The 27,255-nt window shown below is 35.5% G+C and overlaps 1 protein-coding gene across 1 annotated transcript; it reads left to right on the top strand.

Moving 5' to 3' along the window:
• The first annotated feature begins 1,397 nt into the window (after positions 1 to 1,397).
• On the top strand, positions 1,398 to 19,418 carry LOC126967127 (uncharacterized). The gene is made up of 8 exons (XM_050811550.1): positions 1,398 to 1,497; positions 2,612 to 2,718; positions 4,011 to 4,088; positions 4,402 to 4,456; positions 5,446 to 5,475; positions 16,846 to 17,093; positions 18,235 to 18,444; positions 19,314 to 19,418. The coding sequence occupies exons 1-8, from the start codon at positions 1,437 to 1,439 to the stop codon at positions 19,416 to 19,418; spliced, it is 894 nt and encodes a 297-aa protein (XP_050667507.1). The 5' UTR covers positions 1,398 to 1,436.
• The last annotated feature ends 7,837 nt before the right edge of the window (positions 19,419 to 27,255 follow it).

Here is a 27,255-nt window from a genome sequence, read left to right as displayed (position 1 = left end):
TACTCCATAGGGAGTGCCGCTTGCGCCTCTCTCTCCCCAAGAGAAGGTCGCCTTCGATGAAGGCTTAGAGGGCACATGCCCAAAGCCAACCTCAGGTGGTGTTTAGTGTGACCTAGGTTTTACGTGAGCCCCACATAACCAACGTAGACTTAGGCTGTGTTGGTATGCATGAGCATTCACCTCCTCCCTCCCGTCGTTATCCCGGACACTTTCCCTTTGTTTGGCTGAAAAAAAAATTCGAGAGAACATTACACATTGTCAATTGTAAGGGGTAACGCTGCCCAAATTAACGTATTAAGTAAATATAATAGTTACAAGCGGAAAGTGTAAAATACTGATATTTAAATTTTAAGTGCGTTTAAATTACCAACTCCATTATAGTGCTAACGGTGTTATTCAACTGAATACAATAATATTATAAACATGTTTTCAGTGAAGCTATATCGAATAGTATCCATAATACCGGCTTTATTTAAATATAATATAATAATATTCCTTCAATATGATAAATTTTTTATTAATTCTGACGTACTTATTTGTTCTAAGTACAATAAGTTATTACATATACAACATAATTTATTAGCTTTACATTCTACCTTTAACAGTATACTGTATTGTACTATAGGCACCTATCGGCAGAAATGTGTAAGCATTACTGTGTTACGGTCTGAAAGGAGCTGTAGCTAGTGAATTTACTGGGCAAATGGGACTGGCAAATGGAGCGTCTGATATATCGCCAGTGAGCGTCAGTGGACCGACGAATCTCTTCAGTGCGACGTAGCTAAGCGCGTGTAGCAATTCATCAGCGCTATGATCGCTCTTTCATCGTTTTCATTGATACAGCTACGCTCGAATGACGTCACTGCTGACGGTCGGTCTAAATGCAGCCTTATTCGAAAGGTCGGCAACGCTCTTGTGATTTTTGGTCATGCAAAAGAGTATGGGCCGCGGTGATCAAAATCAATGAGGTGACTCGTGTGCTTATTTGTTCTCCTGTTCCATTAAGAAGTTCTAACATCTTATGTATCAAGGTTACCAGCAAAATTGTAGTGCCACTTAGAATTTTTGGGGTTTTTCAAGAATCCTGAGCGACACTGCTTTGTAATGGGCAGGGCGTATCAATTACCATCAACTGAACGTCCTGCTCGTGTCGTCCCTTATTATCATAAAAAAACGTAGTAATTACATCCTCTTTGTGGTGCGTAGTAAAAAGAATTAAAATGTACTAACTTTCATGTTTCATTTTATGTATAATTGTCCTATCATGTCCTTACAAACCTCCTTTCGACGAACCTTCTATTAAAATATCTGTCACATTAAACGTCAAAACAGAACATAAACATAAATAAACCGAAAATAACCTAAATTTAAGCAATTATATTCTTATTATATATGGTGGATACTAATCGAATATTGAACTTAACTATTTCACTATTATGAAATATTTAAATAATTATATAATTGTCATATTTGTAACCAAATGCTTCACATCCACAAGTAAGAACAAAAGTTGTGATATAATTCTTCTTTTTTATATTACCTTAGTTTAAGGATTGGTCTCCGCTGCGCTCCAACTAGATACAGCAGACGTAGTCGCAAAGTGCGGCAACTAATACTACGCCCGTACTCGAGCCATTCTCGAACAATGTGTGACGTTGACGTGCCACATGTTCTGTTGAACTTTGCTAATCATTGAAACTAGTATGCGTTGCGAGGTTGCGTAGTAAAACTTTGTAAAAATGATACTACAAGAAATACTAGTCCATATAGCGCAGGTCCGGCCACACATGGAGTGTTGCTGTCATCTAGTACTCTGGCGCACCCCAGTATCAGCTCGATCAATTTGACCGCGTGCAAAGCAGAGCAGCTGGAATTGTCGGGGACCCAGTGCTCTGTGAACGGCTGGATCACTTGGCGTTGCGTAGAGATGTCGCTTCATTGTGTGTCTTCTACCGCATTTATCACGGGGAGTGTTCCGAAGAGCTGTTTAACCTGATTCCTGTTGCCGAATTCCACCTTCGCATGACACGCCACAAGTTAGGATATCATCCCCACCATCTGGATGTGTGGCGGTCCTCCACAGTGTGGTTTTCAAGGAGCTTTCTTCCACGTACTACAAAGATGTGGAATGAGATTCCTTGTGCGGTGTTTCCAGGACGATACAACATGGGTACCTTCAAAAAAAGCGCGTACACCTTCCTTAAAGGCCGGCAACGCTCCTGTGATTCCGCTGGTGTTGCAAGAGATTGTGGGCGGCGGTCATCACTTAACAACAGGTGACCCGTACGCTCGTTTATCCTCCTATTCCATAAAAAAAAAATAAGAAAGACACTGGGATCACATTACATCAACAGTATTTTGCATTTTATTAATTTCAGTGTAAAATAACACGAAGCGTTTGTTACAAAATTTTGTAAGATCCTATTGAGTGTCAAGATGCCACGCACACAAGCATCTTATAAAAAAGCTATTGTTCTTAGGTAGTGCTGTGTCTTGTTGGAGCAGCGGAGACCCATCCTTAATCTAAGTATGTAATACTAATTAAAGCTAGGTATGTACTCTATATATCACCAATTAGTTAAGTCCGTTGCTATAACTATTGACACTACAGTTGCATCGCAAGATCAAACAACAGGTCGAGCAAACACTCTGTTAGACGACGCTGACGATATTCAGAAGCAATTAGACAATGAGGTTCGGGATCGGCTCAAGTATCGAGTGAGTTACTATTACTATGTAATTATTGGCCAAAACTAAGGTTTAGTTATAACTTGGTATATAATTAAAGCCAATAAATTTTGTTGAAATATAGTTGTAAAGTTTGTTTTACTTCCATCATATATATGACTACAAAACCATGAAAATATTCACTACATTATTATTAATGGGGATAATCACTTTACCAGTGGGAGGCTACTTTGCACAGGATGCCGGCTAGATTATGGGTATCAAAACGGCGCCTATTTCTGCCGTGAAGCAGTAATGTGTAAACTATTGTATTTCGGTCTGAAAGGCGCTATAGCTCGTGAAATTACTGGGCAAATTAGACTTTGGTGGTTATGGTGACGAGCGCAATTGTAGTGCCACCCAGAATATTTTGGGGTTTTTCAAGAATGCTGAGCGGCACTGCATTGTAATGGGCAGGGCGTATCAATTACCATCACCTGAACCTCGCTCGTCTCGTCCCTTATTTTCATAAAAAAACATACGATATATATTGGTACTCACAATAGAATTCGAAGGCGTTAGAAATGTTTTAAGTTTTAGGCTATGATCTATAGAGCGTATATACTTAGACTTTGCAAAGACTTATCTAGAGCACAATTTGTTATTTTAAAGTGCTCACTTCTGGAAATAATTTAATTAAATACGTAACCAAAATTTATGAACGGTGCGCACTCGAACCCGCTACCTCTCGGTTCTGTCCGAGATCAGGCCCACTTAGAGAGTTAAGTCGAAGCAGGTATTTATAAATATCGCTTTGATTGCGAACTAAGCTTAAGATTAAGTCCACCATAACGGCGACTTAGGAAAAGCTCTAGACTATAATCCGAACAAAATGGAAATCAACAATTAATTGCGTCATCACAACAGCTGTTGTTCGACTATTTAAAATTCCCGTATAATATGTCTGCTGTCACCCATAGGCTGTCACGCATCTAAGAATGCGTTCTGCGTAAATCATTATGAGTCTAAAACTAATAATACTTTTCTACATTTATACTAATAAAATATTTAAAACCGTTCCCAAAACAGTTGCTTTCTGTAACTGACTCTTTATCCAGTTATTAAGCGAGAGCCTCTTAAGATGATGGTCGAGGCTCTTTGCTATAAGACCGTTTACGGAAGCGACTATTGGGACAATTATTGTTGAATCAACATTCTAAATAATCATCATCATTATTATTATCACTCTCAATAGTTATTTAGTTGTGCAGTCTGATAATCAAATAAAAACTAAGCCCTGTGAAGTTATTCGAAATTAATTTACGAATTATAATTTGTTTCAGCCAATAACTGGATGGGTACTGAGCACGCCAATCCATTACCCTACAAGTCACCCTCAATCAGGATTGGTTAAGCAAATGGTACAGAAACTTTACATGTACATCTAAAATACAAAATTACTCGTATATACTTTGCAGTATCTATAGTATCTTCTGTGATGCAATCGTAATTTTTATATACTAGAAGAGCACAGAGATCCTTCTAGTGGCTCTATCTATTTTAAGTCTAAAAGTATTCCCATGAACATAATAACACTTATACCCGCAGGTACTTGTATGTTTACATATTCTTTGCCGCGGGATTCAACGTTGGCGTCACTTAAATCACGGCCAGTCCCTGTTTTATTGTGCGAGGATAATAGTAATATAAAATTACAAAAATTTGGTTTTCCAGGTAAAATGTCAAAAAGTATGTTATAGAAAAACTACTACTTCGAAAACGAAAAAGGGTAATTCAAATTGCTATTTCTTATTTAGCACGAAACTATTACTAATGTTTTAGTGTCATTAGTATCCTCTTATTCCAATAAATTAGTAAAATTACAAAAAAAAAGACAGTTACACATCAATCAACTAATGGAACTTCTTAATGGAACAGGGGAACAAATAAGCACACGGGTCACCGCATTGATTTTGATCACCGCGGCCCATACTCTTTTGCATGTTCAAAAATCACAAGAGCGTTGCCGACCTTTCGAATAAGGCTGCATTTAGACCGACCGTCAGCAGTGACGTCATTCGGGCGTAGCTGTATCAATGAAAACGATGAAAGAGCGATCATAGCGCTGATGAATTGCTACACGCGCTCAGCTACGTCGCACTGAAGAGATTCGTCGGTCCACTGGCGATATATCAGTGCGTTCAGTGTCACGCTGACCGAGCGACTGACCGTACGATGTATTTACATACATACGATTTTTGTCATGTTCGAATATATTCCACAAATTTCTCCATCAATTTGACGCTCTATTATAATTGGGTAGACATAATATCTTCCCCGTCTTTTATTCCATAATTGTTTGCGTAAGTAGAACGTACATATTTAAAATGAATTCATTTTTCTTTGCAATTGCATACCTGTAATAAATTTTACTGTCAGCTGAGCACTAAAGGCAACATGGTCAGGGCGTACGGTACGCGCTACGCTCGACCGACCGACATCAGCGCTGACCGTCGGTCGAGTACGACTGAAACTAAACGCATGACTGATTTCGAAAACTGAAAATACATTGGTACATGGCGTGTGAAGAAAGAACCGGAACATCATGATAAGAGTCAACGGTGTTTTTGCCCCACTGACGCCGCTAAATATGACGATGATGTAATGGATATTTGCGATATAAAATTAACTGTCGTTGTTCTTAATTAATAGTTAGATTAACATTTCTTATAAGTATTACAAACGTTAACGCAGCGCTTAATTCACTTGCATTTTCAGCTAATCTTTATGAGGAATGGAACTATAAAGGCAAGTTAATGAATTAAATATTTATTAAATATTAGTTAACATGATAATATTGTGATTAAGTATCTTAAGTATTCGTGTTCCTAATATCCCTTAGGCGTATTATATATTCTTGTTAATCCATCAACATGCGAAGTAGTTTCTGAATATCAAAATCATTAATATTTAGAATAATTTAATAATTAGCTAGTCTTGAGATGGAATATATAATTATATTCAACAAGTTCTAACGTTCCTATGTGTGTTATTTTTGAAGTGATAACTTCTTATAGTGGTGACATTGTTTAGAGCGTATTGTTTACGTTTCTTAACATGTCAACTTTGGGTCAAGTTCACCAGGCGTGCTGTCAACAACATCAGGGTGCAATACAATGATGCGTATCGTATCCTGATGAAGTTGCCTCGGTACTGCAGCGCGTCGGACATGTTCGCTAAGGACGGAGTACCAGACTTCTTCGCGATCATAAGATCACGAACAGCATCTTTTTGGAGTCGTCTCCGTACTTCTAGTTACTTCTCTCACGCATACGGCAGCGGTAAGCAGGCTCCTCCTCTCTCACTCTAACCAATTGTTTCTTTTTTATAAAAGTCGATACGGCAAACAATATGACTGTTGTTCTACAAGGATAGCGCCAAGTAATAGATGTTACTTCGAAGATGGTATTTACATAAATAATAATAGCTAACAATTTAAACAATTTGTATTTTTTTAAATTGTTAACCCTCACTTCTGGGATTAATTACACAAATTAAATTTGAAAACAAAATTTATGAACAACAAACAAAACAAAATAACTAAACGTTCAGATTTTAAAGAGCGACATCTCAAGTCAATTTCCTAATATGCAAATATTGGGGTTGAGCAGGTTATCAAATGTAAAGTAGATCTTGTAGATGAAGCCACAAGCTGAGAGTTGAACAAGACATACAACATTTATCAACGATACGTCACTCGAACGGTATTCAGTAGAAGAGCATTCGCACGGAACGCGAGAGGTCGCGAGTTCGAGGCCCGCATCGTTCATAAATTTTGTTTTAAGATTTAATGTGTGTAGCTATTAGCCTATTAAACTAAACCGCAACTTAAATATATGTAATAGAAGATAAAATATAAAATAAATAGAGAAAAAGAATCCAAAGTGCGCGAAAGTCACATACATGTTCGCTTTTCCAGTAATCATTAGTGTGAGTTGTATTTGAAGATTATAAACCGATACAAGTGCGGAGAGTATGTCATTCATTCACGAGTCCTAGATTGCTAACCCAAGCCGAAGGCGCGAATCAATGATGGGGCGAGTGAAAATAACAATTCCTTACGTGCATCTAACTAGGTTTTTTTTAATATGATTGCAGAAAAAAGGAAATCAATGAAACACAGTTTAATCAAAGAATATATAATAAATGAACAAATATAGAGAGTAACATTAAACGTTTTGGACGGAAATTTAAAGTTTTTTTCAGACCATTGGTTACTTCACACGGCGGTGTCTGTTTATATCAAAGTTTTCAATATTTAAGGGGGTATCAATTCCATATGGGCACCCCAATCTTTTCGGGCGCTATAGCTAGTGAAATTACTGGGCAAAATACAATACAAATGAGTCTTAACATCTTATTACAAGCTGACGAGCGCAATTGAAGTGCTGCTCAGAATTTTTTGGTTTTTCAAGAATCCTGAGCAGCACTGGATTATAATGGGCAGTGCGTATCAATTACCATCAGCTGAACGTCCTGCTCGTCTCGTCCCTTACTGTAAAAAAAAAGAATAATAAATACTATAATTTATTCGAGCATAATTAGAGGACATGTCAGGGCAGCGGTTATTTCAAAATATAACTATAAATCAAAACAATGTTTATAGCGTTATTTATTTTTTTATAACAATTATAATAATGTATACTTATGAAAATAATAAATTTAATTCGTGTATTAATAGTATTTAAGTTTATAAAATACGTACAGAAGATTTTTAGATTAAAAACTTCCTACATACATTCGCAGGTTATATGCAATAAGAAAACAAAAGCAAAACCGTGGTAAAAAGGTATATATTGTACTAAATACCTTTCCACACTAAGCGTGGAAAGTTCTACTTTTTGAGTAAAAGTTTTTTTTTTTATTTTTTTTATCGCTATAAAATAATCACAATCTAGTCCCAGGCTGTCCGATCATTTAGATATTCAGCAGTGGAGTAATATGATTTACGACAGAGCAATTTTTTTATAAAACATTTAAATTTATTTATAGATAATGCCTGAACAGTGGCTTGGACTTTATTGTAGAAGTGTATACATTTACCCTTAAAGCTATTATGTATCTTATGAAGCCTACTAGAATTAGTTACAAGCAATTCCTTAATTCTAGTGTTATAATAATGATAATCACTATTAAGAGCAAAAAGGTGACGATTTTTGTGAACATATATTAAATTTTCATAAATGTACTGACAATGAACAGTCATAATATTTATTTCTTTAAATTTTTCTTTGAGAGACTGTCTATAACCAAGCTGATATATAGCACTAACAGCTCTCTTTTGCAGTGCAAACACTATATCAATGTCAGCAGCATGACCCCATAGTAATATACCGTACGTCATGATGCTGTGAAAATAACTAAAGTACACTAATCTAGCGGTCGCAACATTCGTGTACTCTCTAATCTTTCTAACTGCATATGCCGCAGAGCTGAGTCTATCTGCTAGATGGGTAATATGTGGACCCCACTGAAGCTTTTTATCTAACGTGATACCCAAGAAAACCGTAGTGTCCACAACTTCCCATCTCTGGGCATTTATAAATACGTTGATTTGTACCTCCGCTGTGTTTGGTGTAATGAACCGTAAACACTTTGTTTTTTTACTGTTTAAGTGCAGATTATTCGTCTATGCATTGCTTACCTCGTCATCAATATCCGCACGTCGCTTCACTTTAAAAATAAGTGAAGTATCATCAGCAAACAATACAATCTTCCACAAACGGTAGATCGTTAATATATATAAGAAACAAGAAAGGACCGAGAGTAGAACCCTATGGAACACCTATTTCCACAGGTTTACCCGAAGACCGTTTGCCATTTAAATCGACTATCTGAACTCTTTCGCTTAAATATGATTTTAACAGATTTAGGGCTCTATTTTTCACTCCATAATGCTTTAGTTTTAGGAGTAAAGTTTCATGGTGGACGCAGTCAAATGCTTTTGACAAATCACAAAAAATGCCCAATGCATCCTGTGACTCTTCCCAGGCGTCAAAGATGTGCTCAATGAGTCTAGTACCCGCATTAATTGTTGATAAGCCCCTAGTGAAACCAAACTGATTTTTGTTCATTAATTTACAAAAATGCATTTGTAGCTGTTGAAGCAAAAGTTTTTCAAAAATTTTACTAAAAACAGGCAGCACTGAAATAGGTCTGAAATTAGCGGGGTCAAAAGAACTGCCCGATTTAAACAAAGGTATAACTTGCTGTATTTCATGAGGTCAGGGAACACACCCTCATCTATGCATTCATTAAATATTATTGCTAATTCAGGTGCTATAATGTCAAGAATGTATTTTACAATATTAGTCGAATGGCCCCATAGGTCTTTTGTATTTTTTAGGTTAATTAATTTGAAGATTTTTATTATATCGCTACCTGTAACATACTTAAATTTCAAATCAGTGGAAGATACTGGTATGTGTAATTTAAGCATATCATATGCTGCTTTTGGCGAAGAGTTAAGGTCGTGACAATCGGGGTTTCGGAGAAGTATTTATCAAATTCATTTGCAATTTCTATTTTCGAATTTATAACGCGATTATTAATATTTAAACAGATAGAGGTGTTACGGCAATTCGATCTACCAGTTTCATTGTTAATTACACTCCAAGTCACTTTTACTTTATTATTACTGTTTTTAATTTTATCTGCAATGAAACGTGTTTTCGCTTCATGACAAACTACTTTAAAGAGCTTGGAGTATTTTTTTACATATATTTTAAATTATTCACTATTATTGTAATGTTTCTCATAATAAAGGTCATATAAGCGTTTACGACTTTTGTGGATACCCATTGTTGCCCAATCATTAAAACTATGTTTGTTGTTTACTGTCATCGTTACTGGAGTAAAAATCCTGTCAAATTCCTCATAGAAGGAAATGAAGACTAAGTTATAGTGAAAATTTGCAGTTTCACCACAGTGTAAAAATGGTATCATATTTACCAAATTATTTCTAAACCTCTCAAGACGGCTACCCGTAACTGGTATAATCGTCACCTTTTTTGGTCTGACATTGTCCAATCTTGTATTTACTTTTATAAGTTGCCCGCTATGGTCGGACTGAAGATTATTAATTATGTGTTTACTAGTAATAGTAACATCTGTAAAAATATTATCTAAACAGGTTGCTGTTGTAGAAGTGATTCTAGTAGGTTCCCAAAATACATTGAACAAATTAAAACTTTGAAATAATTTTTTAAGACTAGTACAATTGGCCGAAGGTTCAAGCAAGTTTATTTTAAAATCTCCACACACTATAATTGACTTGCTAGTTTTGCTAAATTTTGATAGTACCTCCTCCATTCTATGTTGGAATTGTTCATATGATGCAGTGGGGGGGCGGTATACACTTACAATAATAAATTGCTCTAGTTCTATACAAGCTATCTCAATTAGTTGTTCTATAGAGAGATTAACAATATCTCTTCTATTTTTACATTTTAATCTATTATTAATAATAATTAGGGAACCTCCATGTATTACCCTACTTCTACAAAACGAACTGACTACTTTATGTTCTCTAAAACTAAACTGGAGCTGATGACTCTTACGCCAATGTTCTGTAATACATAATATATCCATATTACAGCAGCTCAAAAACAGTTCAATTTCTAATTCCTTACTTGAGATACCTTGTATATTCTACCTTGTATATACATTTAAAAAAAAAAATCATTTATAACGGTACAATAAATTCAAAATTATTAAATAACATAATAACCCAAGCAGGCATCAATATATGTTAATGTAGCAATAGCACTGGTGCCGTTTCCGTGTTTGATATCTTATCTGATCCGTAGATCGAAATATTTGCCAGCCCTTGTTTTTAAAATCTTAGTGTCTCTGGACGCTACGAGCAAAGTGTCTCCACAACCAAATGGTGTACCATTAATTACATACATGTAATTATAGTCATTGAGAACTATAAAATAATTCTCAATCAGTTCAAGTAGCTTGAACATTAAAAGATGACTCGATACAAATCTTACACTGGCGGCAAATTCATCAGTGGTTGACAAGATAGCGATGATATGTTAGTGATTTGCAAAGAAGATGTAAATACTAAGTAACAAGAGGTGGGACTAGGTAGTATAATTTAAATATTTACTTAGGTAAGTAAAAATTTAAATTTAGTTTAGTATGATACGTGCTTTGACATAAGTTTGAAATAGTAGTAATTACAGTATCGCCTTTGGCCACTAAGTATAATCGGGCTGAGTTTGAAAGCGAACAGTTGCTTAAAACGTATTGGATTTCGGTTAGTTCTGTTTTTTACAAGATTGTAGCCGTCATCTCTCAATGACTGCACGTTTCATACAATCGATATAAATCGCTTTTTTCTTAGAGAGTTTCACTAGGATGGAGATTAGTATTATCAAGTTATCATTGAGATATTATAGGCTTCTTAAAAAGCCTCTTTTTTTATTATTCTTGTCCCTTGTAATATTAGAATTGCAATCTGAAGCCGTCATATATAACTTAGTAATCATTGCATGATGATTGTAAAATAAAACTTATTAAAATTATTCTAGATCAACATACGTGGCCAAAGAAATATAAGATGTGTGGTGGACTTTACCAATCACCAATCAATCTTCCACACAAAGGCTTAGTGCACGTTAAGGGCGCGCGAAAATTGATTTTCGAAAACTACGATGTACGACCATCGAGCCTTACGTTTCGCAACGATGGTAAACGATGTAAGTTTTTAGTTTATACGCACAAAATAATATAGAAAATTAATAGGTGTTGCGTGCACCACAAAAAAGGATGGCGTAATTAAAACTACAAGAAACAATATAACAGATAGTGATTGGCACTGGTTGCGTAAAACCTCGAATTTACTGACTGATTCAAGTTTTACTGATACTTCTATAACTCATGTAACATACGCTAATATTGTTTTAGAAAATGAGTATGGATCCGCCGCAAATAATCAGGAGGTCTATTACCAAAGTCGATAGACCATGTTTCGGTCCGAAGCGAAAGAACGACGAACTTCGAATTTAATCCTATTACTAAGTACTTCGGATCCGAATAGTGCGGATGGATTTCATTTTGGAACCATAGATATAAACATAAAAAGATAAAAGAAGTAGTAGTTACGATTATAATAATGTCAAACAATAAAAATGTAAATGTGAAGTTAATTTGGGAATAAGGTAAGCGAAAGACAAAATATCTAATCGTATCGACCTTCGGATCCGAAGCACTTTCGTAATAGGAAAATGTACGATCCCTCAACCGAAACTTATTTGGAGTTTGGTAATAGGGCTCCTGAACCCATGGGATATTGCTAAGATCTGATTCAATAAACAGATTGCGAGACGAACTAAATTTAAGCTGGCGAAGTGGGGTTGGCTACAGGAATAAAATAGTAAATAAGATTTTTAGCAACCAAAGCGATTACTTCCTACGCACAATACAGTATCGTATATTGTGCATATTAAACCAACCCATTAGAGCTGTGTTTCCCAAACATTGTTCTGCCAAGGCCCGGTAATTGTCCCTTCGTGACCCATTTAATACATTTACACCTGAAATGCTGGTTCCATTAGGTAAAATAATGCACATTTAACAATAGTAAAAATGTATCATTAGTACAACATACTTTGGTATCGCCTATTGATCTTCCAAAATCGGGAATTGCAATATGTCACAAGATTTTTCAGATACACCAAAATCGGAAGTGCCGTACGGCACACTACGCCCTGACCAAGTTCTGACCCTCATTTGGTTTATAAGATGGTTTATTTTGCAAGGTCTTATAGCTTCTTTCCACAGCTTTCTTATACATTTACTCAAATCATCATAGTTATAAGCAATCTATTAAATACACGTAAAATAAATACGCATTGACAGGCCGCTGCGCGCGCGCCAAAATCGCGCCGATCTAGGGCATTCCGCAGCGCGGGGACACTTGCCGATTTCGGAATATTACTCACTAAATCTTATTTTTTGGGAAGTATGGAGCTTCTGCTTTTTTTTTACTTAAAAATCCAAGTTTGCGGAAAGTTTTATTCTATCATCTTCTTTTAAAACAAGGTGGGAATGTTGCAATCCGGTATTTCATTTTGATGGCCCGGTAACGGGTCGTGACGCGTTAAATGGGAAACGCTGCAATAGAGGATGTTAAAATTCAAATTCAAATTCAAATATTTTTATTCAAAATAGGATTTAAAATCACTTATTGAACGTCAAAAACTACCACCGATGGTAAGTCAACGCCAGTGGATTGTGAAATGTTGCACGTAAATCAGATATTTATACAATAATAATTGTGACTGGTAGATATCACAGTTATTATATTTGTTTTCTCTAATTATATGTGTGCCATAATTATGGGAAAAGATACGGTAACGATATCAAATTAAAAGAAAATGGTACAATTATAGCAAAGCTTAAATATATTGTTAAGCATAAGATATTACTGAGATAAATATGAACGTATTTTATTTCTATTTGAGATAATTTACAAGTGGATTGCTACTGCTACAACTGATCAATATAATATGAAGATAAAAACGATAATATTAAAGTATTGGGACATGAAATTGGATCGTAACATTATACGTATTTTGTCTATTTTCGTTTCTTTTTAACCGACTTCAAAAAAGGAGGAGGTTCTCAATTCGTCGGTATGTTTTTTTTCGTTTATGTTTGTTACCTCAAAACTTTCCACTGGGTGAACCGATTTTGATATTTTTTTTATTTGAAAGCTGGTTCTTCCCGTGTCCCATTGTAATTTGGTCCAGATCTGACAGTGGCATTCATGAGAAAACCATAAAAGTCTTGTATTTGGACGACAAATTTACGAATAACTCAATGTCGCGCCTACTGATTTCGATGAATCATTTTTTATTGGAAAGGATATACTTCAAAAATAGTTTGGTGAGAGTTTGGTTGGTTTCTGATACTGGACTCCATGACAAAGTAAAGGAGTCTTCCATTCTTTGGAGCAAATTAACGATGATTTTTTATGCTATTAGGGTATTTAAGTCATCTACCATAACGTAGCTGTTATGGTCAAGTTATTGTCGTAGTCGAATATGATGATCAATGGAACTCCTTAACGACTTGCAGTAAGGGTGCGATCTGTGGCAGAATTTCTAACTGTCTGTAATCAAATAGCAAAGCGCTTACGTTCATTGCTGCATTGAAAAATTTAGTATGTCTGCACATATTTAGACAAATTGTTAGTAAGTATACTTCAAATTCACAAAAAATCAAAAAATAACAAAAAAATAACTGACTTCAAAAACACTATACCCAAACTATAGATCCTAATATGCACTAAAAAGTATAAAAATAATTGCGTATTTTTATACAATCTAATTAATTAATCTAATTCTAGTTACGATTATAGTAATCTTTGGAGTCGATGTCAGCCAAGATAGATTTGTAACTACATACTTAGTTACAGGTGATTGAGTCGTGAGGAGGTGAGAGGCGAGAGCGGGTCGCGGCGGAAGGACACCGATTCCAAAAATAACAATGATCGTAACTAGAATTAGATTAATTAATTAGATTGTATAAATATTAGGATCTATTGTTCTGGAATAGTGTTTTTAAAGTCGGTTGTTTTTTGTTATACAATACTATGCGAATATATTAGGCATAAAATATCAAAGCAAGCTAAACGAACTAAAATTAGATTTAAGTAGTTAATGCAGATATGTTTCTATTGTATTTAGGTACTATGAATTTTATAATTAAAAAGATTTTGAAATCTGTATAGGAAACTTTTCCTAGCACATGTTTCATGTTATATAGAGTAACACAGTATATTTAAGTTCATAAAATGAATTAAATCTCTACGAAAAAACTTCAAACCATATGAAAATATTATGATTGGGCGAGATCCTGTTCAATGAAAGAAAAACCACGTAAATTAAATCTACTGTAGTGAAAACTCGAGCGACCTTATATATCGCGTATCAATAATAATTTATACCGAATCAATAACAGTTGGAATAAAAATTTCTATAGGTACTCTTGAAACTCTTTCGTACTTACTGAAAATTTAAATATTACTTACAGGCTTCTTTTTCAAGAGTTCTTAAGTCGAGGCAAAAGGTAAGATACAAAGTTTTAGTTGGACTGAAGAGTTTTAAACTTCCAAGAGAAAATGACATATTAATTAAGCAAAAAATTTCCTATAACAGTAATTTGTGCCTGTAAAGTACTAGGTAATCTATATTTAAAAAGTGAAAAAGTTTTTAATGTCTTAGAAAGTAGGAGTTTGCTTTTATAGTGGTTATTCTTGTGTAGATAAGTATGAAAAAAAAATATGTAATTATAGATATTGTCATAATAGATCATTTTATCGCCTAGATAAACTATAACAGAAGAACTAACCACTTTCTTGAGAAATGCACGCACTTTACCAGTGGGTAATATGTAATGGTAATCGGCGCCTATTTCTGCCGTGAAACAATAAAGTGTTAACATTACTGAGATTCGGTCTGAAGGGCACCGTAGCTAAGGAAATTACTGTGCAAATGAGACTTAACATCTTATGTCTCAAGGTGACGGGCGCAATTGTAGCGCCACTCAGAATTCTTGGGTTTTTCAAGAATTCTGAGCGGCGCTGCATTATAATGGGCATATCGTATCAATTACCATCAGCTGAACGTCCTGCTCGTCTCGTCCCTTATTTTCTAAAATAACATTAACATATAGTATCATACAACGCTTGGCTTGTAACGCACACTTAACTAATATTCGGCCTGTTTTTATCGGTTGTCTAACAGCAAGGAGACTATCGACACGTATAAATTATCTAAGACGGTTATATTATATATAGATTTCTCTGAATGATGATTTATTAAGATTCCATAAATTAAAAATACCTGGACACCCAAGGGCACCAATCTTATTCAAACCCGCCACTATCCAAGCTGTCAGCAGATTATTCTCACCTATTTTGGTCACAAAATGATAAATTTTCTAGTATAGCTTTATTTAGTTCCTCTTTGCTTAAATTTAAAACTTTTTTGAATCTAATTAGTTCAATAAGATTAATATTCTTTGTATTTACACTTTGTTATATTATGTTTAAGTTTATTTTTCGTTCTAAATCACTTATTAAGAATAAAAAATTCATTTCATTTATGTAACTACGTCTTTGATATAAATTTTTCCCTGAGATGTATATCTTTTTACACACTTTTTAGTAGCTTCACCTGTATGTATGTTTGTTTGTAACATTTTGGCCATCTTAAAACAGACAGATTTCGTTCAAACTTTATAGAATTATCAAGGACCGATGACAATACATTAATTAGATAAAATTATTCCATTTTTCAATTTGCAAAATAAGATTTTTGTTATTTTAAATAATTTTCATTTATAGTCTTTATGGCAGGAATTGATGTGAATTTTATATTTCTTCTCTATTTTTTAGTTCGGTTTTCTATAAAAAGCATGTTTTTTAGTTTTTTTTAACTACTATTTATTATTTGTATGGTATAGTATATAATTGTAACAGAATTTAAAACGTGTACTGAGTTTGAATTACAGTATTATAAGTATCTTATTAAATCTTTAAATGAGCAATTTTTGTATGTATATAATGTGAATCTCGGAAACGGCTTCAACGATTTTCATAAAATTTTGTATACAGGGGATTTCGGGGACGACAAATCGATCTAGCTAGGTTTCAATTTAAAAAAAAATGTTATCCGTGTTTTAATGAGAAACTGCTACAATAATATTAAAATACAAAGGTAAATTTCGCCACTATATGCAAGACAATAATAGCTCAGATGGTACATTGGGTGATCCGGATAGCAAGATACCCCGGTTGGAATCCAGATGTCCTATTAGTTTTTTTTTGTTCAGATTTTGAACATTCTTAAAAATCCGAACAAGGCTCGGTCATCCGGATATTTAAGTATTAAGTTTGCATGGCGTATGTGTTAGGATAAGAGCAACTGTTAATTAGAAGCCAACAACACTATATCCTGCAAATAAAAATTATTTGATTTGTTCATTTTTATTAATAAGCCAAAGCTTATTAATGAAAAAGCTTATGAAATGGTCTTAAATTTTGAATCCTGAAAATATAATTATGAGATATTTAATATCTTTTGATGTTTATTGTTACAGTAATGATATTCGGTCATTGGGATGTAAGATATCGACCGTCTGTCTTCGGCGGTGCAGCAAATAGACGACGTTATCATTTCCACTCTCTCATCCTTCATACTCCGTCGGAGCATAGAATCGGTGGGCTGCAATACCCGATTGAAACTCAACTGTTACACGTGGCTGCGGAATATACCAACATAACTGATGCTATTGCTGCATCTACTAGAGATCCTCAAGCGATACTTGGACTAGCCAATCTATTCAAGGTTATATTATATTAAATTTTCAAGCGCATTTCAACCGAACATAACATTATTTTCAAGTACTGCAAAAGACTGGATTGAATCTAATCAAAACTTTTTTGCGAGTCGCATTAATACAAAATGGTGGACAATATAAAAGTTGACAATATACGTCGCCCTGCAAGGGTACAGCAACATTTTATAAAAAAAAGTCCTCCGCCGCGTCTGTCTGTCAGTCTGTTCGCAATAAACTCAAAAATTCTCGTGCTGTTTTCTTCAATAGAAAGCGTGATTCTCGAGGAAAGACTTAGTGTATAATTTGTTTAGTTTTAATACATATTTTGTATACATTAATGATATTTGTTGGAGGTGTCGGACAAAATTGAATGTCAGTTGAATTATCGTAATAGAAATCATTGAACAATAAAAACTCTACTTACTTCACACATTAAACTTCTTGATTGTTTCAAAGGAAATTATATTATTTATAAGCCTGAAACGGCATTTTAATAACTATCATTTGTTTGCAAGTTAATAACTCTGCTATTCCAAGCAATAGTAATACAAAAGTATATTCTAGCACTCTACAAAGCGCAGGTCCGGCCACACATGGAGTATTGCTGTCATCTCTGGTCTGGCGCACCCCAGTATTTGCTCGATCCATTTGACTGCGTGCAACGCAGAGCAGCTGGAATTGTCGGGGACCCAGTGCTCTGTGAACGGCTGGATCACTTGGTGTTGCGTAGAGACGTTGCTACATTGTGTGTCTTCTACCGCATTTATCACGGGGAGTGTTCCGAAGAGTTGTTTAACCTGATTCCTGCCGCCGAATTCCACCTTCGCACGACACGCCACAAATTAGGATATCATCCCCACCATCTGGATGTGTGGCGGTCCTCCACAGTGCGGTTTTCAAGGAGCTTTCTTCCTCGTACTACTAAGCTGTGGAATGAGCTTCCTTGTGCGGTTTTTCCGGGACGATACGACATGGGTACCTTCAAATAAGCGCGTACACCTTCCTTAAAGGCCGGCAACGCTCTTGTGATTCCTCTGGTGTTGCAAGAGAATGTGGGCGGCGGTGATCACTTAACACCAGGTGACCCGTACGCTCGCTTGTCCTCCTATTCCATAAAAAAAAAAAACAAAACAATATACCTAATTTCAGATTGATAATACGACTTTGTCTGGTATCAAAGAAATGTTGAAGGTTGTGACGGGTCTGCGTTTGCTCCACATATCACTGCCTGTTCAATCTTTGAATGCCTTTAACCCACCGTTCCGAGAGTATGTAAGCTACCAGGGGTCTCTTACCTATCCACCTTGTACAGAAGCTGTTCTGTGGGTGGTAAGAGCTCGAGCCTTGACAATCACGAGGGTGAGAATTGTTTAATTATTATATAGTAATTGATACGCGCTGACCATTACAATGCAGTGCCGTTTAAGATTCTTGAAAAACCCAAAAATTCTGAGCGGCACTACAATTGCGCTAGTCACCTTGAGACGTAAGATGTTAAGTCTCAATTACCCAGTAATTTCACTAGATACGGCGCTTTTCGGCATTCACAATTTTGTATTGTATGAGTTGTCAATCCGACCGAAAATTTCAAATCAAATCAAATCAAAATATTTTATTGCAAGTCACATTTTACAGTAGGATAGTTGGTACATTAATGGGTAGACAATATGTGACGCCCTGCAAGGGCACAGCAACGTTATACATAAAATAAATAAGTCTTATACATTTTATACATTCTTATACTATATTGTAACTAATTATACTGTATATTGTAACTAATTCTCACACTTGTAATGTTCGGCATGCCCCAGCTGATAAAATTTTAATTATAATGACACAAAACAAAATTATACTGCATTTACTTTCGATGGCTAATTACGTGCTTAACATGATGATATAATTAATGAAGAGGTTAAAAATTTATAGTATCTTAAATCCACACCATAAACCGCTAAAGCCACAATAGAAATAGTTATACTTTTTAAAATATAAATAAGTTCAACAGTCACTTATCTTTTGCTTTTTGTACCATTCATATTATGTACTTTAGAATTGTTATATACGATTTGATGCGACAAAACGTTGGAATTTCGATTTTCGTAATAGAAAGAACAAGGCATGCAAAGGAAAACTTCCCGCTTTTTTGCGCCGAAATAGGTGGTAGATTCTAATTGGAATATGTTATTTTAAATCCAATTTTGAGTTTTTCATTGGTCTTATTTTTTCAGAAAGCCTTGAATTCAATACAAGGCCTACGCGATGAAAAATTCCGTGGATCCTTTTTGCGAGAGACTCAACCACTCAACGACAGAAATATATTTTATTTTCACTAAGCCGAGATATTTTTTATTCATGATTTGTCAGTGCCTGTGATATAAACCTCATGTATACTCCCGTGGGTGCTGCAACTACGTGTCATGTGTTATTTTGTTCATGACTGGCTATTTTAGAAGCCTTGACTATAGAACATTATTGATAAAATATTCTAAAAAATCCACCTTCGCATGACACGCCACAAATTAGAATATTATCCTAATCATCTGGTGGCGGTCCTCCACAGTGCGGTTTTGAAGGAACTTTCTTCCACGTACTACAAAGCTATGGAATGAGCTTCCTTGTGCGGTGTTTCAAGGACGATACGACATGGATACCTTCTCAAAAAGCGCGTGCACCTCAGAGCCGCTTTGAATTATTGTGTTTTTCAAGAATCCTGAGTGGTACTGTATTGTAATGGGCAGGTTTATATCAATTACCGTCAACTGAACATTGTGCTCGTCTCGTCCCTTATTTCATAAAAAAAAACGCGCATTCGTTTGACATAAGTTTGAAATAGTTGTTATTACAGTATTGCGATTGACGACGAAGTTATAATCCGGCTAAGTTTGATACCGAAAAGTTGCTTGAAACGTAGTGGATTTCGGCTATCTCCGTTACAAGGTTATAGCCGTCATCTGTCAATCTATCAATGACTGCACGTTTCATACAATCGAGTGTATCGGTTTTTTCTTAGAGACATTCGCTAGGTTGATTAGAGCAGATCTGCAGTGGACGCGGTCAAATAACAGACCAAATATGAGAGCAATACTCTCGCCGTGTAAAATATGGCCGGACATGCGTTTTGTAGAGTGCTAGTATGTGGGATATCTGATACGTAACACAGAAATGCAAATTAATTATTTTTATATTTATTTATATTCCACGGGTTATCCTGCCTAAAACCGGCAGGCCGTATCAATCGTCACGCCAGCATTAATGAAATCATCCGCAGGGCATTTGCCGCTCTTAATATACCACCTGTTTTAGAGCCAAGTGGTATTACCAGCCGTGATGGCAAGCGTCCTGATGGAATGACGCTGGTGGCTTGGGCACGGGGAAGGGCTGGTGTGGGACGCGATTTGCGTCGACACTCTGGCTGACTCTGACTCAGCAAGCGTCGCAAATATGTCGGTCTCAATGACTCATACATCTTTGTGCCGTTTGGTGTCGAGACACTTGACCCGTGGGGCGGAGAATGTACAAAGTACTATCTTCGTGCCTCAATAAGGTTACTGGAAACCCAAGCGCTGGCAGCTATTTCGGTCATCGGACCAGCCATCCAATGCGGAAATTCTGCTAGTAATCTTGGTACGCTTCCATGTAATGTTTGTTTTAATTTAATGCAGTCATAGTATTTTAAATATAGTTATAAGATTAGTTTTGTTTGAATGAATATATTATTAATATTATTTGTTAGACAGTATTATTGTCTATAAACCTTTCTATGATCAATACAGTGTACAGGAACCCATCGCGGTCATGACATGATAAATTATTAGCAATTACTTCTAATCAATACAAGTCACTGCCAATCTACGGTGCATTCGTTCACAAATGCAGAAATTTGTTGTATTTATTTTATAGTATTGTTTTATACGGTGAGTAACATTTACAGTTTTATAATAAACAGCACTATTTGAATGTATCTACGTGAACTCGAACTAAGTTTTTTATGACTGAACTAAAAATTGTATGTGTGACCTTGTATAGAATAGACTCTATGGATGGCAGGAAACAATCCCCTGTTTTTTTTACGAAAATAAGAGACGATACGAGCAGGATGTTCAGCTGATGGTACTTGTTACGCCCTGCCCATAACAATGCAGTGCCGCTCAAGATTCTCGAAAAACCCAAAAATTGTGAGCGGCACTACAATTGCGCTCGTCATCTTGAGACGTAAGATGTTAAGTCTCATTTGCCCAGTAATTTCACTAGCTACGGCGCCCTTCAGACCGAAACACAGTAATGTGTAAAGCAGAAATAGGCGCCGTTGTAGTACCCATAATCTAGCCGGCATCATGTGCATAGGAACCTTCCACTCCCACCCTCTTCAGGGTAACCAGGATTAGGAAGTGGTGAGCATGCGCCGCTAAGTGTGGTTAAAGCGAATGAAAGGGGTGTTTCCTGCGAAGCTTCAGCCTCGGCTTAGCTGTCTAAAGAAAAGTGGAAAAACAGATATTAAAATCTATGATGAGCGCTGGCGTTTGGAATAAAAGGGACTTGGCCGTCGAAAGGGGTGTAGTGACTCGAACGCTAGCGCATAGGTTGTGTTGCGTATGTTGTAGTTTTGTACGCGATGGTGATGTCACCATTGGGATCGATTAAGATGTGTGAAGGTCGTCTAATGTGTTTCACATTCAAGAGTGAAGTAACCCGTAGTCGCATCACTAGGGTCTAAAGGCGGAGAGTCACGCCTTATCGAAGAAGCTTCGTGAAAACTCTTTGAAGTATTGAGTGATTATTGAGGGTAGCATAAGATAGCGGTGAATTTGAATTTTGAATATAATGGCTGTACCCTTGAATATGTTCTACACCACTTTCACACGGTAAGTGGCGCAGATGAGCGTGAGCAAACACGTCGCTTGCTAAGACTTTGTACATACTCACCTTGTGTCGGGGTGATAGCTTGCTACGCTTGCACAAGAGTGGATACAGGGGAGTGAGAAGAGATCAGGCTTTGTTTCATACCTACCCTATTAATATAATCCATAACAATTATGTTTCAATTGAACAATCCTAAGTATTTAACGTCGCTAGCCTAAAGATTGACCGTATCGTAGACATTTTACCGCAGGGGTATTTGACCAAATTGGGACGTATCTTTGATTTAATAGTTGATACCCACGTTTTACGTGCACTTTATATAATACCGCTGCACTTTTAGTAGAGTTAACCTCCAATATGTTTCTTGCTGAACCAGAGTTTCCCAGAACATTTACAGTAGATTCAAGCGTAATTAAAAGAAACGTCCAGAAAAGGTGCAAAGAGCGTGGAAGAGAACCGTCTCATCAGCGTACTGAGCGAGCTGGACCTTCTGAGAGCTCGGCAGGTCACGCCTAACTCACAGTCAACTTATTTTACCAACAAAACATTACCTAAAATATTTACCTGTGGGAGGCTCCTTTGCACAGGATGCCGGCTAGACATAATCTAGCCACAAAGGCGCCTATTTTTGACGTGAAGCAGTAATTTATAAGCATTACTGTGCGTCGGTCTGAAGGGCGCCGTAGCTAGTGAAATTACTAGGCAAATGCAACTTTACATCGTATGTCTCAAGGTGACGAGAGCAATTGTAGTGCCGTTCAGAAATTTTGTGTTTCTCAAGAATCCTGAGCGGTACTTCATTGTTATGGGCAGGCCGTATCAATTACCATTAGCTGAACGTGCCTTATTTTCATTAAAAAAAAAGTTCTATTCGCTATAAACATTAAAGTAAATTTTCTCTACAATATGTTAATACACAATATATTTTATTACCTTTTTTTAAAGTAATATATGGCGTGTTCAAAATCAATAATTTATTTTGTAAAATGTCTTTGGATTATTATTCTAACATTTTTTTTCTATACAATCAATCAAACAGTATTAAAATCAGTAAGTTTATGACTGTACTTGTACCTTCCTGATTGAAAAACTGTTATAAGCACTGAAATATGTTAGTTATCTAATCGGCTTCTCACAAATACCATCAATCTAACTCAAAGGTATCTATATCGGTATTAGTTGTTATCTAAATATTATGTTATCCTAGTACTATTTTATAGATAAACTAAAGTGTGAATTTACATTATAAGACTTTTGAGGAACGACTGGTATTTTTTGGAATTCATGAAGGTATTCAATTACTCATTTTTAATTTAGTTTTTTCTATGATTAACGCGAGTTTCTTAACCTTTCCAGATCACGTTGTCAGGGGGATCTGTTTTTAATTTATTCACCAGTGTGAGGCTCCTTTGCACAGGATGCTGGCTACATTATGAGTACCAAAACGGCGCCTATTTCTGCCGCGAAGCATTATTGTGTTTCGGTCTGAAGGGCGCCGTAGCTAGTGAAATTACTGGACAAATGAGACCTAACGGAAACCGTAACTGGAATAGGACATGAGATATTCAATTCCAAACTTGCTTATTATTAAAAAAAAAAGTTTATGTTCGCGGACGAATCGTCGCGGGCATTAAGATTTTTACACAAAAAATAGAAAAAAAACATTTTGGGGGTCTTCATACTTAGAACCGACACTCAATTTTTTTTTCATCAAACCCATACGTTTGGGGTATCTATTGAAAGGTCTATAAAAATGATATTGATATTTTGATAATTTTTTCCAAAGTGAAAAGTATGCACGAGGGACACTTCCCCCCTGTAAATTCTAAAATACGAGAATAATAAAACTAAAAAAAATATGATGTTCGTTACCATGCAACCTTTCACCGAAAATGGTTTGAACGAGATCTAGGAAGTAGTTTTTTTTCATACGTCAGCAATCGTAAACCGCAATTTGCCTTTTAAATGAAAATTCAAACAATTCAAATATAAAACAAACTATATTATTATTAAAACATCGATCAAAGTTACAACGAACTACAAGAAATTTTATGTTATGTTACTTGCTGCTACGGAACCCTTCATGGGCGAGTCTGACTCGTACTTGGCTGCTGTTCCGCTTTTAATTAGCTGTTTAGCTAATGCTAACCGTTTCTGACTGCTAACGACTTGTCATGGTTCGCCATGCTCATTGAATAGCATCGATTGCGGCGGCGTCGTGGGCCGGGTCGTCTCCTTTCCTCAAATATGTGCGATGGGAACGCTGTGTTGACGAATGTGGTCCATGCGTCAACTCGTGAACGGGTGCTGCTTGTGGTGCCAGGTAGTTAGTAATTCATTGTATTTGTTGGATCCAATTACTAATTATGACAGTAATTACGAACACAATTTTCACGAAGCATATTAGACAAATAATGAATTCACTCTCTTAGGGTTGATGCATCCAATATACGATAATTTATATTTATGCGTTTAATTATTTATTACTTTCTATGAAATAATTTCTATTACTTAAACCCGACTCATATATTGGATGCAGTACCTTACAAACTAATATATTATGTATATTAAAGCCATTGTAACATACTCTATTTGATTGAAAAGAGTGTCTTTGGACTTTCTTGTATATTCTTCTCATGAGCTCAACTTTTCACGAATATATGGTAAATTCAGTAATTTAAAAGAAATATATGTTGGTTTCTAATTTGCCATGTTGATTGGTATATTTAGAACGACATAAAAATTAATTATGATAGTGGCAATCCTCAGAAATATTTTTGTCTGAGGGGTGGATCTTTAATGAGCTATTTTATATTGTAGTATTTTTGGGATTAATGGGCTCTATATTAATAAGGAGCTAATTCAGCTCAGATCCACACTACGGTATTTGCTTCAATCTAAATCTCAAAAACCCTTTTTTATTTCATACAAGTGACGAATCAAAAGCGCTTAGTTTAAGCCTAATTTAATTAAAAAAAATTGACTTTGTGACTCAAAATCTGTTACAGTAACAATAGATTCGCTTTCTTTTTCTATCTTGCTGTTTGTCCATTAGATATTATTTTTATTTATGTCTCGCACGCGTTGTCTGTCTACACTCTAGTAAGTCTATGGTCGAAACTGTATTATTTTGTAAAAACAGGTATCGGAAAAGTTATATGGTAATTAATAAAAATATATTATAAAAACACATTTCTGCATAGCTAAAAATGTAGCAACATTCTGCTCATTTGCAGCATATGATTGGTATTAAGAAAAACAGCTCAAGGTACGACATACTCCAGTGGGAGGCTCCTATGCACAATATGCCGGCCAGATTATGGGTACTACGAGTACAACGGCGCCTATTTCAGCCCGGAAGCAGTAATGTGTAGGTATTACTGTGTTTCGGTTTGAAGGGCGCCGTAACTAGTAAAATTACTGGGCAAATGAGACTTGACATCTCATGGCTCAAGGTGGCGAGCGCAGTTGTAATGCCACTCAGAATTTTTGGGATTTTAACAATTCTCAGCGGCACTGCATTGTAATGAGCAGGGCGTATCAATTACCATCAGCTAAATTTCTTGCTCGTCTTATCTCTTATTGAAATAAAAAAAGACATGCATCCATGCGGGTCACCAGCTGTAAATACATCAGCAAAAAGCTGTGACCCATTAGTATAATTTCTCAGGAAACCAAAGGTAGCTCCGTTATAAGTGCCTCATCGAAGGCTTTCACAAGAATATCGTGAGATGCTTGACCGAAATCAAACTGTTATCCTCAGAGCTGACAGTTGAAGTAAATTTACTTCATAGCTTTGTAGCAAAGGAAAAGATTAAAAGGTTGATAAACTCTGCTTGTAATATTGAACAGCTTAATAGTTCACATAAATAAAGATTTCGAATATTTTGTTTCAAAAAAATTAAAAGTAGATAAGGAATTTCTCTAGCAGTGTAAATACTAAAAATAAAGAGTGTAAAAATGTATTATATTTATCAACAAAATATTATAATCGTACAGCAAACAGCAAACCTAATGCACGAATATTTGCAGGGTTTTATAAGTAAGAACTTGAAATTAGACAGATAAAACAGGTATTTGTGGATCAAGAACATGTTCATATTTGATGTACAACACAGCACTGTTATTAAAATTTAAAGAACCTTAAGATATTGTGAACCGTTCTGTTGAATGTATTGAAAAAAGCCTGAGCACGGCTTGAGCTCGCAATTATTGTTTTAAGTGTATGCAGATGCAATAAATGAATTGTCTGAGAGTGTAATAGACGAACTATCATTGTAATTATCTGAATCTTTATACGAATAACTTTAATATTCATTTAAGAAGTCCACCACCAGATTTAGATGCAAATAGTTGTTGAATTCATATTATAATATAAGCTATTCTCTCTGATTCTTAGAGCCTACTAGAGTAACCAACTTTGAAAGCTGTATTGATAATATATTTACCAATAATTATAAACCTATTCTAGGCAATCATTCGTAAAGGGAGCTCGGACCATTTTGGTAAATTAGCCGTTTTTCACAAAAGATTATGTTTTTGTTGTTGTATTAAGATTATGTTGTAGTAATGATTCCAGTAGATGTTCTATGATTTGTGTTTTATTCATAAATAAAACACAAATCAAAAAAAATGAAAAACACGGATTTGATTGTAATAAATAAATACAGAATTCAATATAATTATTTATTGCAAAATCTTTTGTACTTGTCATGGCGATACGAAGTAAATGCCGCATTCCACCTTCGCCTTCTTCCACCACATTCCACTAATTAGGACAACATCACCATCGTCTGAATGTGTGGCGTTCCTCCACAAAGCGGTTTTCAAGGAAATTTCTTCCAAGTAAAACCAAGCTTTCGAATGAAGTTCCTTATGCAGTGTGTCAAAGATTATCGCGATACGACATGGCTACCTTCAAAAAAGCTTGTACGCCTGTCTAAAAGGCCAGCAACGCTCCTGTGATTCCTCTGGTCTTGCAGGAGAATGTGGGTTGCGGTGATCATTTAACATAAATTAAAAAAAAAATGAGTATCTTTAAGGATTTTCATAATAATATTTATTTTAAACCATCCCAGTACTGAGGCAAACAAAATAATAAAATAAAATATATCGAAATTTATGCAGCTGTAAAATTTCAGCGACACTGATTACAATAATCAGTGATGTTATAATGTATTCGGAAGTCTTATTATCTACAGTAAACGCAAATTCCATATTGTTTTTACAATATTCGATAAAGTATTTAAGAGCCAGCCAATCAGGAACTGATAATGTGTTTATATCTAAGATTAGATATATTTTTACAGA

Source organism: Leptidea sinapis, chromosome 12 (assembly GCF_905404315.1).
Source record: "Leptidea sinapis chromosome 12, ilLepSina1.1, whole genome shotgun sequence".
Lineage (NCBI taxonomy): Eukaryota > Metazoa > Arthropoda > Insecta > Lepidoptera > Pieridae > Leptidea > Leptidea sinapis.
This window is presented reverse-complemented; position numbering and strand designations above follow the sequence as displayed.

Excerpts from the sequence above, each read along its gene's own strand:
- LOC126967127 (XM_050811550.1), top strand. The coding sequence starts at position 1,437 with ATGAAATATTTAAATAATTATATAATTGTCATATTTGTAACCAAATGC. Across the intron at positions 1,498-2,611 it reads CAAATGCTTCACATCCACAA|TTGCATCGCAAGATCAAACA; the intron begins GTAAGAACAAAA and ends TTGACACTACAG. Across the intron at positions 4,457-5,445 it reads TACTTCGAAAACGAAAAAGG|CTAATCTTTATGAGGAATGG; the intron begins GTAATTCAAATT and ends TTGCATTTTCAG.